This window comes from Excalfactoria chinensis, chromosome Z (assembly GCF_039878825.1).
Source record: "Excalfactoria chinensis isolate bCotChi1 chromosome Z, bCotChi1.hap2, whole genome shotgun sequence".
Lineage (NCBI taxonomy): Eukaryota > Metazoa > Chordata > Aves > Galliformes > Phasianidae > Excalfactoria > Excalfactoria chinensis.
The window spans coordinates 14,315,101-14,329,310 of NC_092857.1; the positions used below are offsets into that span (position 1 = coordinate 14,315,101).

At 43.8% G+C, this 14,210-nt stretch overlaps 2 protein-coding genes across 2 annotated transcripts in view; one reads left to right on the plus strand and one right to left on the minus strand.

Annotated features, from left to right (window-relative positions):
- Nucleotides 1-6,962: 6,962 nt before the first annotated feature.
- Nucleotides 6,963-11,410, minus strand: LOC140263932 (uncharacterized). The gene is made up of 4 exons (XM_072359266.1): nucleotides 11,168-11,410; nucleotides 10,491-10,979; nucleotides 8,821-8,939; nucleotides 6,963-7,078 (listed from the first exon to the last, which is right to left on the minus strand). The coding sequence occupies exons 1-3, from the start codon at nucleotides 11,408-11,410 to the stop codon at nucleotides 8,928-8,930; spliced, it is 744 nt and encodes a 247-aa protein (XP_072215367.1). The 3' UTR covers nucleotides 6,963-7,078; nucleotides 8,821-8,927.
- The window catches only part of PARP8 (poly(ADP-ribose) polymerase family member 8), a 116,991-nt gene continuing 114,088 nt past the window's right edge, over nucleotides 11,308-14,210 (plus strand). Inside the window, exons 1-2 of the mRNA XM_072359778.1 lie at nucleotides 11,308-11,586; nucleotides 12,324-12,378. Coding sequence (XP_072215879.1) covers nucleotides 11,496-11,586; nucleotides 12,324-12,378 — 146 coding nt within the window. The 5' untranslated portion in view covers nucleotides 11,308-11,495. The remainder of the gene's footprint in view (nucleotides 11,587-12,323; nucleotides 12,379-14,210) is intronic.

Here is a 14,210-nt window from a genome sequence, read left to right on the forward strand (position 1 = left end):
AGATGTGTCAGGTGACAGGATGAGGGGAAATGGCCTCAAGTTGTGCCAGGGTAAGTTTAGGTTGGATATCAGGAAAAACTTCTCTACAGAAAAGGTAGTAAAGCACCGGAATAGGCTCCCAGGGAGGTAGTTGAGTCACTATCCCTGGATGTGTTTCAAAACTGTTTGGATGTGGTGCTCAGGGACATGACTTAGCAGAGGGTTGTTAGGGCAGTGTGGTTAGGTTGTGATTGGACTCAATGTTCTTGAAGGTCTTTTCCAACCTGAGTGATTCTATGATTCTACATGGCACTGATGGACATGATTTAGTGGGCATGGTAGTGATGCACTGAAGGTTGGACTGGATGACCTTAAAGATCTTTTTCAATGTCAATGATTCTATGACTCTAACTATTCACCCTTCATATGCAACTCAAATGCAAGCTCTGTTCCATGCAAGGCAGGAAAAATTAATTTCTGGTAAGTATCCTAGCCAGTAGTTGGGTGAATTTTCTGGAGTGAGGTGTTCTTTTTGAAGCTGTTTCAGCTGCTATAAAACATTTCAGTACATATGTAAGGCGAAGTGGTGAAACAATCCACAGTCTCCTCAGGCCTTGTAAGACATTGAATAAAAGAGTGTTTGTTCAAAGTGTAGTTTGGTTGCTTTCTCTTTTTTCTTTTTTTTTTTTTTTTTCTAAAATGGGTGTCCCCAAATGAAATTTTTTTATTGCAAGCTGAAAAGAGCAGGTTTTTTTTTTGTTTCATGGACCAGAATTTATTGTCTTCTATCTCAGTGACAAAAACAAACAAACAAACAAGTTTAGCTTAATACAATTCAAATATGATTTTCCTTTTTCTTGGACACAACAGCAGAAACTGAATTTTAAAGGACCTCAGAATACAGAACAGCTTTGCCCTATCACTTCTAGGGGTGCATCTGTCACATCTCTGTAATTTAAAATATTTATATGAAACAGCTTCGTGAATACAGCCATCCTGTATTGCTTGAAAATGGTTATCCTAACCAATTACAACACTTTGTCCATTATAAGCATGAAACTTCTATTACACAATATCCTGTCTATTTCTTGGTTGTGTAAACAGAGAGTTTTAAGGATCACGTGTAAATACTAATATATGTACAAAAATTATCGTGACTGCATTCTGACACCATCCAATAAAAGCCTGTGAATATTTTTTGAAAAGAAGCAAATATAAGTAATACGTGCAGTAGGGCAAAATAAAGGCAAAGCTTAAGCAAAACAAATGGGGTTCTGTAGCAATTGGACAGATCGATATAATAGGAAAAGGCCTTACAACAAAGGTGTGATAGCAAAAGGACTGGCACAATAGAGAGGTTCTATAAAGGAAGGGAAGAAGATTGCTCACCCATATCAGAAGATGCCAGGTTCCCTTACATGAGGTCTACAAGGGGTGCAGCCAGGCTCCACCCCTTCCTGTCACACAGCTGAATTGCTTTTACCTGCGCTCCCAGGGCTGACTGGGTCCTTTCCCCAGGCACTCAATCAGTGTTTCAGGCCATGACTCAGCAGTTCCCATACAGGCTCCAATTGGTTTTGTACAATGGATTACTTTGCTGCTGGCAGCCTGGACAACATTTCAGGGAAAAGGAAAATCAGAACTGAATAAGGAGAGGAAAGAGAAAAAAGTTACATATAAGGTCTAAGGAATTGTCCCCAAACTTCTTATTTTATTTATTTATTTATATAATGTGTGTTTCTTCATTGTTGTTGTAGTTTCAAAGGATCATGGCATCCTTCTTAACTCAGTTAGAAGATTTACTCAAGAGAGAGGGTATCTTTATCTTACTTTTATCATATAACCGTGTCATGCTGCATGTTTTGTATATCAGAGAAAGAAAATAGAAGAAAATACCACTGTGAGAGCTCACACACATCATTAGGGGTCAAAGAGGTCCCAGCCTATTTTCTCACAAAGACAGTTCTGGATATTTTCAATGTTGGTAAATTATTTTGGCTTTGCTTACAAGAAGACCTGTTCATAGTATTTACCTAAATAATACTACTAGAAATATATAGGAATAGTACTGTTAGAATTATGGTATTAGACTAAGTAGAGCTTCGCCAGGCTTACAGACACTGCCTGTTCTTGTACATGTTGCATGTAAATATGTGGGCTTTAACAGTCAGAATAAGAATGGATCAGAGACAACTAAGACCTGTGCTTAAAAACTAATTAATTTCTTCATTTTAATTCATAACTTGTCTTACTCACCTCATTGGGACTACTTTCATGCTGAAAGCTTAGATGTGATTTGTAAAAGCAAAATCTGACTGAATTTACAATTTCTGCAAAAGAAATCTTTGCAGAAATGTATCTTCAGTGTAAATTGTTAATAATTGTGGAGTTTTTTTTTCTTTTGTTTTGGTTTGTTTTTTGTAAGAAGCAGGAATACTGATGTGATCTTCCTTGAAAAATCATGTTAAGTACCCAACTGTGCCTTTTCTTCCCAGTAAAAGCAATCTTACACCTTTTCTTCCTGTTATTTCGGGATGCTTCATAAAGTCCTCACATTTTTTCTCCCCTTCCTTCCCTTACTCAACACCCTCACCAGCTGTAGACTTACTTCTGAGGGATTATTTTCTACAGGAGTACTGTACATGTTCTTTTACATTTGACATTTTGCCTTTGATGGGGCATCGGTTTTTCTTTTGCTGCCATTTCTGTTTCATCCATTTCCTGTCCTGTCGACAGTTAGCAGTATGATCACTGGACATCAGAAGCTGATAATGTGCTGAAAAGAATTGACAAAACAATACATAGTTCTGGAAGGAATGACATCTAATTGATATGTGGTGAACAAGTTTTTCTACATTAACTGTACGAAGTTCCTCAAAATTTAAAGGAGTTGATTTGTTTTTCTGAACATTCAGGTGGTTCTTATTTGTGGCTCCAAAACCAGAGAATCACAGAAACACAGAATTGTAGGGGTTCAAAGGGACCTCCAGAGGTTGAGTCCAACCCCACTGCAAAGCAGGCTCCCTACAGCAGGCTGCACAAGTAGGCGTCCAGGCGGGTCTTGAATATCTCCAGAGAAGGAGAATCCACAGCCCCCCTGGGCAGTCTGTTCCAATGCTCCGTCACCTTTACTGTGCAGAAGCTCTTATGCACATTTGTGTGGAACTTCCCATGCTTCAGTTTGTGGCCATTTCCCCTTGTCCTATCACCACACTCTGCTGAAAAGAGTCTGGTCTCGTCCCTTTGCCACCTGCTGTAGATATTTATAGACACTGATCAGATCCCCTCTGAGTTGTCTTTTCTCAAGCCCAAACAAACCCATGTCACTCAGACATTCCCCACAGAAGAGATGCTCCAGGGCCTTTATCATCTTTATGGCCCTTCAATGGACTCTATCCAGGAGATCTCTATCTTCTTTGTACCTGGGAGCTGGAAAGTAGACACAGTATTCCAGGTGAGGCCTGACCAGGGCAGAGTAGAGGGGGAGAGTCACCTCCTTTGACCTGCTGGCCATGCTCCTTTTAATGCACCCCAGGATCCCTTTGGCCTTCTGTGAAAGAAAAACTGGTTTTCTTTTTTGTCTCAAAGCTTGCTTTGTGAGGTCTTTTTGGTAATAAGACTCTGACTGACAACTACAAATTATCTAGGAGGGGAGTGGTGGTTGTATACACCATGCCACAGTACCTCTGCTTAAAAATGTAAGTAGAGGAGGGACAAGCAATCTTTTTCAGGGGTGCTGCTTGAAGGAGATGACCAGTGCAAAAGGCTGTAATGCTTGTTCATGGCAATGAAGGCACCACTCCCTGCTGGCTTATCTGTTGGGCCAGGTACACTAAAACAGGGGATAAAAAGCCCTCACTTAGCTAAGGACTTTGGAGAGGGACTCCCGAAGAAGACTTTGACGGAAGAGTTCCCTGAGGGGAAAAACCTCTTTGAAAGAACCCCACAGGGCCTGCTTGCTCTGAAGCATCCTGGCTTTCTCCCATCCTCTGTGGTGACAAGTTCCTGAGATCAGCGGACATGCTATGAACATTGCTGGACGCATGGTGGTGACTATCCCTCTCTTCCTCTCTACAAAGACTCCTTGCTTTTATTTCCCATCTCTTTTCTATCACCCATCTTCCATTCTCCATTTTCCTAAATGACTAGGATTTGTAATAAACTGGTGAGGCTAACATTTGACCCATTGCATCTTAATCTTGCCGTCAGGCATACACATACTAAAAGAACCTCCTCTCCCTCCTATAAGTTGAAGCATGACACCTTCTTGGCCACAAGGGCACACTGCTGTCTCATGGCCAACCTGTTCTCTATCAGGTCCCCCAGGTCCCCTTCTGCAGAGCTCCTCTCCAGCAGGTCATGACCCAGCCTCTACTGGTTCTTTTAGAGCAACGATTTCTTATTGGTTCTAGTCTCTTCAGGAGACAAGACAGACAGCAGATTTTTATTAGTTTGGACCATGAAGTTACTTGGTTTTTAGTTTAGTTTTAGTTTAATTTAATTTTTAGTTTAGCTTAGTTTTTAGTAGTGGCTTCTGTATTCTGGATATAGGGTTAGAGTACCAGGGAAATGAGGCAGAAGGCTGACTTAATCACAAATAATCATGAACATAGCTTGCAAACAATTTATCTGGATAACTACCAAGATCTATGATCGATGGTATGAATACTGTACATGTTTGGTTGTATTTCATGTCAGCTAAAGAAATAAACAAAACACTACATAATGTATTCTCTTGTACATATTTAATGTTAAATACAATGTTCAAGCTATTTTTTATGTAGAATAAAACTTACTCTGCCTCCTGACAGGTTATGCAACTATTTTGCCAGGCATAAATGATGACCTATAAACAGATAAGAAAGCAATCTGCTTTTTTGACCACTGGTGTTCTGTATACAGTACTGTGGGAAAGTGACTGAAAGCAACACCCATGAGGAATTTGAAAGCTAGGCCGTTGTGTGCAAACTGGGGATGCTTTTGGTAAGAGATGCATACACTCATTAATTCTTGTAAATGTCACTTTCTTTTATGTTTAGTTCCTTAAGATTAAAGAGCGCTCTGGTTTAGGAAGACTGACTGAACACTACATTAACCCCTGGTCCCAATCTTCTGAAGAGACAAAATGCAGGCACCCAAATCTAATTACATCTGTGGGTTTCAACGCAGTTGGGCAGCAGTAGCTGAGCAAATGGGTACAAGAAGCAGTGTAAATGGCAACAGCATGAAACTCTGCATGCGCTAATTTTCCCTTTCTTGTCCTCTCATTTTGAGTTAGGTCACAGATCAAAACAGTACACCACAGGTCACAGTATGAATGAGCCATAGTCTACCGATGGAATTAGTCTAATTTCTACAGGCTAATATCGCAAGGTGTTCAGTTCTTTCCACCCTATCAGTATCAGCTGAACTGAGAACACTTTGCAACTCCTTTTAATTTTCATCTGCAAGTTCTTAGTTAACATCAGGCATAGGTTGGTGACAATTGAGGTTTGTAAAGCAGGAGAGCATCAGATGTTGACACCGCAAATCATATTTACTGTTGCAGAAAATGGACTGTATGGAGTATTTTTAGAAAGGTATTTCACAGTTTGAGTATTCCTGGCATGGCAATTTGCAATTAAGAAATTGCAATCTGGATATAGGCAACAAAGCATTTTTTTTTAACTATGCATTTGCTCAGCAATTGAGAAATTTGCCAGGTAATAAGTTCAGCTGTAGTAAATGACAGCAGTTATGCTATGGATTTTGGAAATAGTCTGTGTACCCGAGAGCTATTCAGTAAATATTATTGCCTATGACTTAATGTGGATTGGGAGAGACTTGCTTCTGTGCTGCTGGCTCAGTGAATGAAGACATTTTTCTGGGGCACATTAAAAGGAACGTGGCCAGCAGGTCAAAGGAAGTGATCCTCCCCCTCTACTCTGCCCTGGTCAGGCCTCACCTGAAGTACTGTGTCCAGTTCTGGGCTCCCAGGTACAAAGAAGACAGAGATCTCTCACAATGGGGTTGGACTCAGTGATCCCTGGAGGTCCCTCTGAGGTCCCCCCTACAATTCTGTGATCCTGTGATTAAAATTTTGGGGAATTTAGAATAGTTGTAATGCTGGAAAGGCAGCATGGTGCACAGCTGAGTGAGAAATGGATTTGAAATTCTGCATCTCCCAAGTGACTATCTGCACCTGAGCCTCTTGGCCCTGATTTGGAAACCAGTTCTTTTGCTCAGGCAGGATGGTGTACTTTTAGGACTTCTTGCTGTTTAAGCTTAGGGCATGGATGGTTACATTTAATTGTGTTATTGTCAGTTCATGAGAATAAATTCACAACTCTTATCTCCTTGAGCAATATTCTAGCTTCTGGGCTTACAGAGTAATCAAGAAGTAGGCCTTGTTACTTGCAGCACTGTCAGTGTGTAGGCAGATGTGTCTACAATTCATGGAAACAATGGTGATGCTGGCAAGGGACCACTTGCTGCAGGAGCTGGCAGGAAGCACAGGGTTCCCTTTCTGGATTTGCTTGTGATTAATATCATAAAATCATGAATAAAAGGCTTACAAATATTCCCGCCTTCATTTATTGAAAAATGTTATATCTGCTGACAAAACTCCATTTTAGCTCTCTTCTTTCAGCTGCTCATGAAGTGACCTGCTAAGAGGGACTCTTGTCCACCTATTGATGGACAGGAGTAAGACTTGAAAAGAGGGAGTAATGACACATTTCAAAGAAGAAAGAATCTTAGTGATGTAACAGTTAATGAGGAAAGGGAAAAGGAAGAGAAGAAGTGTGGGTATCTGGCAGAAACTGAAAGATGGGATTACATTAGTGAAGGAGAAAAAGCAAGTTAAAACCATTAACAGAAAGACCAATGCTAGGAACTGTAATAAACTGTGGTGCCATTTGGAACTCTGACTGCATTATTTATTTAACATTACTGAGGCCATTTATCATGCGAACAGCGACAGCTTTAGCTATTGTGGGTTACAGTGACAACTGAAAGGATGAGTAGTTGGTCTTCATTAGAAAGTAAGAGGATACTAACAGCAATCCACACATCTGTGTGTAACACCTGTATATCCTTTTGTTCGAGGTAGTTCTTGATGCTGTTTGAAAAGGATTGGGAAAAAAAAAAAAAAAAAAAAAAAAAAAAAAAGGTGAAAAAGTTGCAACCATTTTTTAAATCCCAACACTGATTTAAAATATAATCCTCAGTACTTTGGAACATCTCTGTGATGCTTTCTTACCTCCTCCATTACCACTCCCAAACAAAATATCATAAAATCACAGAATGGTTTGGGTTATTGATGTTATTTTAACTGGCATTATTATTTTTTTTTTAAATGCTACGGCTTTTTATCAGTGGATAAACCTGTGCTAAGCTACCCAGACATTTATATAGGTAGGTATGCCATGCTAGTGCCTTTTTCATCCAAGCCATGGCACACTCAGTGTGTTGACCTAATAAGCAAATCTACTAATATTCATTTAACAACTTTGTAATATCACCATGATTTGAGTGCTTTGGATACCTATGGATTGTGGCCACGTAGTGTGGAAGTGTCTAGCTGGAAGAACAGCTGAAGGTAATATAGAAGACAGCTGACTTGAAATCCGTCTAAAATGGGAATAGGCTTAAAGGGAAGTAACTCTAAACTCAGTATTTACTTACATATTACCTTGCATCAAAATTTTAGGTTGAAACTGCTAATATTAGAGTTATGGTGAAAATTACACCAAAGTTTGAAACAAAACACTTGTTTTTGTTTTTTTTTTCAGAATTCTGTGCCACCCACTTTCTGAAATGACTGTCGTACTGAGGAAGTTTACTGGAAGGCCAGCGTTGTATGTTTGTGTTGTAAGAGTCAGATGGTATTGATCCTTTACATGTTTCACCTCTCAGAGCTCAGCGTCTGCAGAAGTCACTGAGCTCTGCCCTGTTGGTGACTGGCAAATTGTGATTGAAATTGGAGAAAAAGCTGAAATTTATGTAGAACGGTTCTAGCTGGTTTGTGTAAATGCGGGTGTAGGATTTGTGGGTTTGTTGTTTTGTTTTGTTGTGTTTTGTTTTGGAGGGCTGATGGTGGTTTTGTGTTCTGGAGGATGTTGGATTATTTTCAGTATTCCCTCTCTTTTCTCTTTTGAACACTCTCCTATATTACAAATACAGTACAGCTGCTAAATTATCATACTGCTTTGCATACTGCATACATGGCTAAGTCTTAGTATTTTTTATTTTTTCTTAAGACTTATAATATGTGATTAGATGTAAGAAGAACATGGATTAGGAAAAAATAAACAACATTTAAAGAAATACTCTGGGGCGGGACAAGGTATTCTAATGCTTACTGATCCATTTCCAGCAGCTTTAGTAATAAGTGCGAAGTTGTGTGGGGGGGGGGGTTCTGCAAAAAAAAAAAAAAAAAAAAAAAAGAAAAAAAATAGAAAAAAAAGTATCTTCTTAGTCTAAAGGAGGCAGAACCCATCCATGAAAAGAAGTTGGCAGAACCTTTTCAGACACTGCCCTTATATTAATACATTCACAGTTTGGTTTCTGTCTCTCTAGGTCTTTCTCCCATTGTATATTGGAAGAATCTTTCCATATAGATATTACACTCATGTAAATTCTCATATTTTGGTATATATTTATATTTTTACCTCTGTAAACACTATCAGTCTCCTTGGAATACAAATATAACATTTTTTTTTATGTTTCTCTTGATCAGTTCAATACAGCCTCACTGGGCTGAGCTGAACTTGAGATGGATCTGAAAATGACAAGAATTGATTTTCAATACTGAGAAAGTGATTAGATGTACACTGAATTCCCTTAATCCAAAATCATTACCTTGCAGACCAACTGTCCTATTGTTCATGAAACTACTTGTGAAGTTCTTTGGGGAGTTTCTTCAGGAGGGTAGTGTAACATACACCGCTGTAGGGATTACAGCACACTTACAGGTATCGCTGCAATAGAAGTTAAGCAGATGGTCAACTGCCTGACAATCTTTACAAATTTAAGGATAAATTCTAACTGAAAACAATCACTCTGATTTTCCAGCATGTTCAGTTCTCAGTAGTCACATCAATAGAACAATCTCACTGTATAACATAGCTTCTCATTGCTAGAAGTAACCATCTCTGCAGTAGCAGTACTGGAGTCACCAGGTAAATCGTGGGCCAAATAGGTTAAGAATCTAGGAATTTTAAAGCAATTTCCAATAAATAATAATAACAAACATTTAGCTAGCTATATCTCCAGCCTTCTTGTTCTATTCAGTTGATGCTCTGAAGCCAGCCACCAGCCTTGTTAGTTTTCCAGAAGATTGATGCATCTTTTTTGTGGATGACTTTTTAATGCACTGTTACCAAGCCTATGAAAATAGTCTGAGGCTTAAAAAGGCAGTCAGGAATTATGTTAATTGATATGACTCTGAGAATAACACCGCAGTCAGAATCAGCTTTAAGCGGAACTGCCAGCATAAATACCCTGTAAAGATCCAATAACCCTTCCCTCCTTCCACATCCGAGTGGGAGGGATAACAGAGACCTTTCTCTGCAAGGTTCAGGACCAAAAACCCACCCGAATAAATGAAGTTCTGATTAAATTTCTTAATTAGGGGGAAGGCAGCAAATATGGCTGCCGATGTACCAGCTTGCCATCAAAACCAAAATGGGCATACATGGCTGTCAGGTATCAGAGAAAAGCTGAAACAGTCAATATCCAGGAAAAACTCCAGAAAAGCACTGCTCACTGACCATGCTGGATGAACTTGAGAGAATGACAAAGCCTCACTGTATTACACTGACAGGTTCCGTATCCTACCTTGGAAAAGACTTGCTGCAGTAACAGAATTTACTGAGCAGCATTAAGAAGTAGTCTGGAAATCTCCCTTCAAAGATAAATCATTTTCTTAGAGGCGGAGAGTTGTGTCACATGGTGCCTTTTTATGCTCTTTAAACACTACCTGCATTCTCTCACAGTTTCCCCTTCTCCTCCCTTCCTAAGATAAGAAATCTTAGGAAGACAGGCATGTGTGTGGAATCTTTTTATTCTTATTGTAGTCTTTTTACTCAAGAATAAATAGCAAAATTATTATTGTGTTTGTCTCCTGCGCTTGAAATCAACATGATACATGATTAATACAAAATAACTAGGTAAAATAACTGGGTTCAGTAACGAACGCAGAAGCTGTGTGGAGGTGGGTGGATACATAGAAGCAATTCGTTTATCGACATTCTTTTGAATTTCTCAATCAAATCTGTTTCCCCGGTGTCGACACGCGTTTATTCATTAATTATGCAGCTCGCGCTACGGCTGATGACAAACGCTGGGTTTGGCAGACCTGACCATTCCCCGCGCTGTACTGCAGCTACTACCTGCCTCTCATTAAGGCGGGCCGCCGGGACCCGTACAGAAAGCCGGAGTCGTTCCTTGAAGCCCTTAGGTCTGAGAGACAGGTTTGCTGAAGGCTGTCAGCAGAGGCCGGACAACAGGCGCGACCGTTCGCTCCGTACCGTGCCGATGGACGCGCAGCCCCGCACGGCCGACTCCGCGCCCCTCCCCGCTGCCCACGGTGTCCCCCCGGCCGCTGTCGGGCACGCAGCCCGCGGGGCCCGGCCGCTCTCCCCGCCGCCGGGCTGGCGCAGCGCGGCACCGCCCGCTTCCTGCCCGTAGCCGGCCCGGCAGCCGCCCGAGCGTTTGTCATTTGCATTCCTCCGCCTATCGGGAGGAGGCGGAAACCTGTGCCCCCACCCCCACCCCCCCCCCGGCGGGGTGGGAAGAGGCGACGGCCGACGGCGACCCGGGCCATCGAATCCTCCGCCGGGTTGCCCCGGCGCGGCTCCGCGCATCCACCTCGTCCTTCCCGGGGTAGCCGGCGGGGGCCGTACGTGTCGGGTCGGCGGCGAGGGGAGGGTCTGCGGCTCGTCGTTGCTGCGGCAGCGCCGGCCCCGCCGCGCCGCCAGGGACCGGGTGCGGGCGCAGCCGCTACCGGGCTCTGCGCGCTACTGCTTCGCGGCGATCGCCGCTGCCGGCGGGAGGGGCAGGGATGTGAGCGGCCGGGCCGGCTTGGCCCCCCCTCCCTTTTTTATTTTTTTATCAGGAGGAAAAAAAAAAAAAAAAAAAAGAAAAAGAAAAAAAGGAAAAAAAAAAGAAAAAAAAACCAACCAACCACCCAAACCAGCCGACCAACCCAAAAAAACCCTGAGGGCGTGGGGGGCGGGGGGGGGATCCCGTGTCGCCGCCGCCACCCTCCACTGGATCTATTGTCAGGGAAGGAGGAAATTGCCATCCGCCGGCAGCGGCGGCACATCTGGGCGGGCACATCTGGGCATGCAACATCGGCTGCCGGCGCCCGCCTGCTCCGTCCTCCTTCCGGCCGCGCGGATCGCTGCGGGGCGCGGAGAGGCTGCCGCTCGCCCGCCGCCGGGTCCATCTTCGGGACCGAACGTAGAACCGGGGGTGGGGGGGGGGGTTGGGGATAAAGGCTGCTTTTTTCTTCTTCCCCTGGGATCTATTCCATGGGGATGTGTTCAAGACAAGAGAGGATTCAGAAGGATATTGACGTTGTGATCCAAAAGTGCAAGGCGGAGAAGGACTGCCTGTTTGCAGGTGAGTTTCCCCCACGGGCGCCGGTTCGGCAGTTACGAGGCTGCCGCTGCCCGACCCAGACCCGCGGTGCCGCGGCCCGGCCCGGGCCGTGCCCTTCCCTACCGCCCCCGGGAAGCGGGGCCGCCGTGCGTCTGCCCGGAGCCCCCTTCCTCCTTCTCCTCCTCCTCCTCCTCTTCCTCCTCCTCTCCTTCCGAGGGCATGTGAGGGCAGAGGAGACCAGGAGCCGGCTGGGAAGGGAGGGGGAGGGTGGGGGGCATCCCGGGCCGGGCGGCGTGGCAGCGGCCGCACGCCGAGCCGTGCGGTGTGCGGCTGTGCGTGTGCCCGTGCCTGCCTGGCGCAGCCCGCAGCTGCTGGACGAGCCGCTCCCCGCTGCTCTTCGCCCCGGCGGCGGCCGCGCGGCTGCTGGGGTCCCGTCGGTGCGTGCGTTCAGCCTCGCGGGGCGGGGGACGCGGCCGGACCCCTCCCAGCCCCAGCGGCGGGGCTCGGCCGGCTGCCGTCGCCGGGAGCTGGGCCGGCGGTTGCCTGTTGCCTTTACCGACATGGAAATCCCTGCCGTTGCCATAGCACCGGGCACTTGTTGCGAGGGGCTGGGGGAGCTGCCGCCTTCCGGCTGGTGCGCGCCGACCCCCGTCCCCAGTCAGCCCCCCGTGTAGGTGTGCGAAACCTCGGCGATTTCAGCCCAGGTAGGGAACCAGCGGGAAGCCAAGCGCTAATAACGCGGCCCTTTGTGTTTTCAGATTTCAGGTACTCAGACTCCACCTTTACCTTCACCTACATTGGAGGCTCCAAAAGGTACCTTGTTTATAGTCGTTACACCCCTCTTACCGGCTCGCAGCAGTGTTTCAGCCCCTTTTGCTGCCTTGCTTTGTGCAAGGAGGATCAATCAGTAAATCATCCGCGTTCGCACAAACGTACACTGAGGAGGAGGTGTGGAGGGAGGTGACCAGAACGGTGATCCTCTCCTGAGCGCTGCTCAGAGGCGCTTTGCTGCTTCTGTTTGTTCATTTGTGTGCATAACCTTAATTTCTGCCATATGTGAGATTTAACTGCAGGGTGTCGGCATATGAGATACAGGGTTAATTCATCCTAAAATAAAATAATAATAATAATAATAAAATAAATAAAGTTATGATTTAAATAAAAGATAGTCTGTATCTCACATCAGCATCTCATTCTCTTGCATTTGAGAGCCATGTTTGGTCCCACCACAGAAGCAGGGCTGCCTGCAGTTGACCAAATTAAACTGAGAGCTCAGAGAAGCATCAGTGTAGCTTACAAGGTTACAACATTGCTTTAACTGAGTGCCAGTTTAAATATTATTTCTAAACAGCTCCGAGCTTTTGGTTGTAAACCAGACTGGATTTTATTATTTTTTTTTCCATTTATTGTCTTTCTTTGTTTTCAAAAGGAAATGTTAATTGCATTGTCAAAAGCCCACGCTGGTCAAACACACATAATTTTTGTCGCCCTAGCTGTGAGTTGCCATTTCCTTGATAGGGTATTTACAATATATACTAGCTTGTTATCTGTTCAATTTTATTAGACTTGGCAATGTCTTGACTTTTTCTTTCTTAATTATTATTATTATTATTATTTTCCTTCTTTTATATATTTTTTTATATTTTTTTTATATTTTTTTCTCAGCTTATTTTGAGGGGCTGTTCCTCCTTCCCAGGGTATGTCAGGTTACAGTGCTCTGGAGCTGCTCTTTGCAAGGGAGCCCTGGGTGCCCCACAGCCTCCGCTCTGCTATATGCAAACTTCAAGCACTGGCTTCAGGATGGGCACCCAGATAGTCTTGGGGCTGATAGGCTGCTCAGAAAATGCATTCCCAGCCACAGTGCCCTGTCTTCTCCAACTGGAGGAAGAATAACATATGTCATTTTCAGTGGAACAGAGTAGATCCCCTACCAGAGAATCAGATGTGCTTTCAGGTTGTCTGAAGTATACTCTTTAATTTGGGGTTTTAGTATGCATTTTCCTTTGTTCTTGTTTTAAAAGACAATATACAGTAAAAATGAACTTACAGAAAATACAGTTGCTTAGTTAAAATAATTGAATTTGAAAGTTACTTTGCACTGTTTTGTAAACCACATACTGCAGCAAGAAACCAGAAAGTGAAACCTGTCTATTGTTTCTGTTTCCCAAGCTGAATAAAATAAAAGGCCTAAGGGCATAGCTGGTAGAAAACAAACCGGTTTGTAAATGCTGGAACAAAATGTTTTCACCTCTGTGAGGGGAGATGGAAGATAGCCATGCATCCCACATCTCTGAGTTTTATCTGGGGTCAGGATTTATGTAGGAAGCCGTTGACTGAAAGGTAGTCTCAGGGTCTTGAAAATTCAACTGAAAAGAGAAACTGTAGCTAAGCATAGAGAAAGTGGTGAAAGTGGGTTGTTACAGGGAGGATACCCAGTTTTCACTTTCCTTTTGGCATTTAAAGACATTTTTAAAAGCATCCTTAGGGCTAAGGGTTTCATGTTCTCTACTTGTTTGTATTTTGATGTAGGACTGCACACAGCTTACTGAGAGACCAGGCTGTGGCAGTGAGCACTCCTGTGAGGTTCATAAACTGGAAACTCCAGGTTCTCACAGCTAAGGGTGCAACTATTGTTCTCACATCAC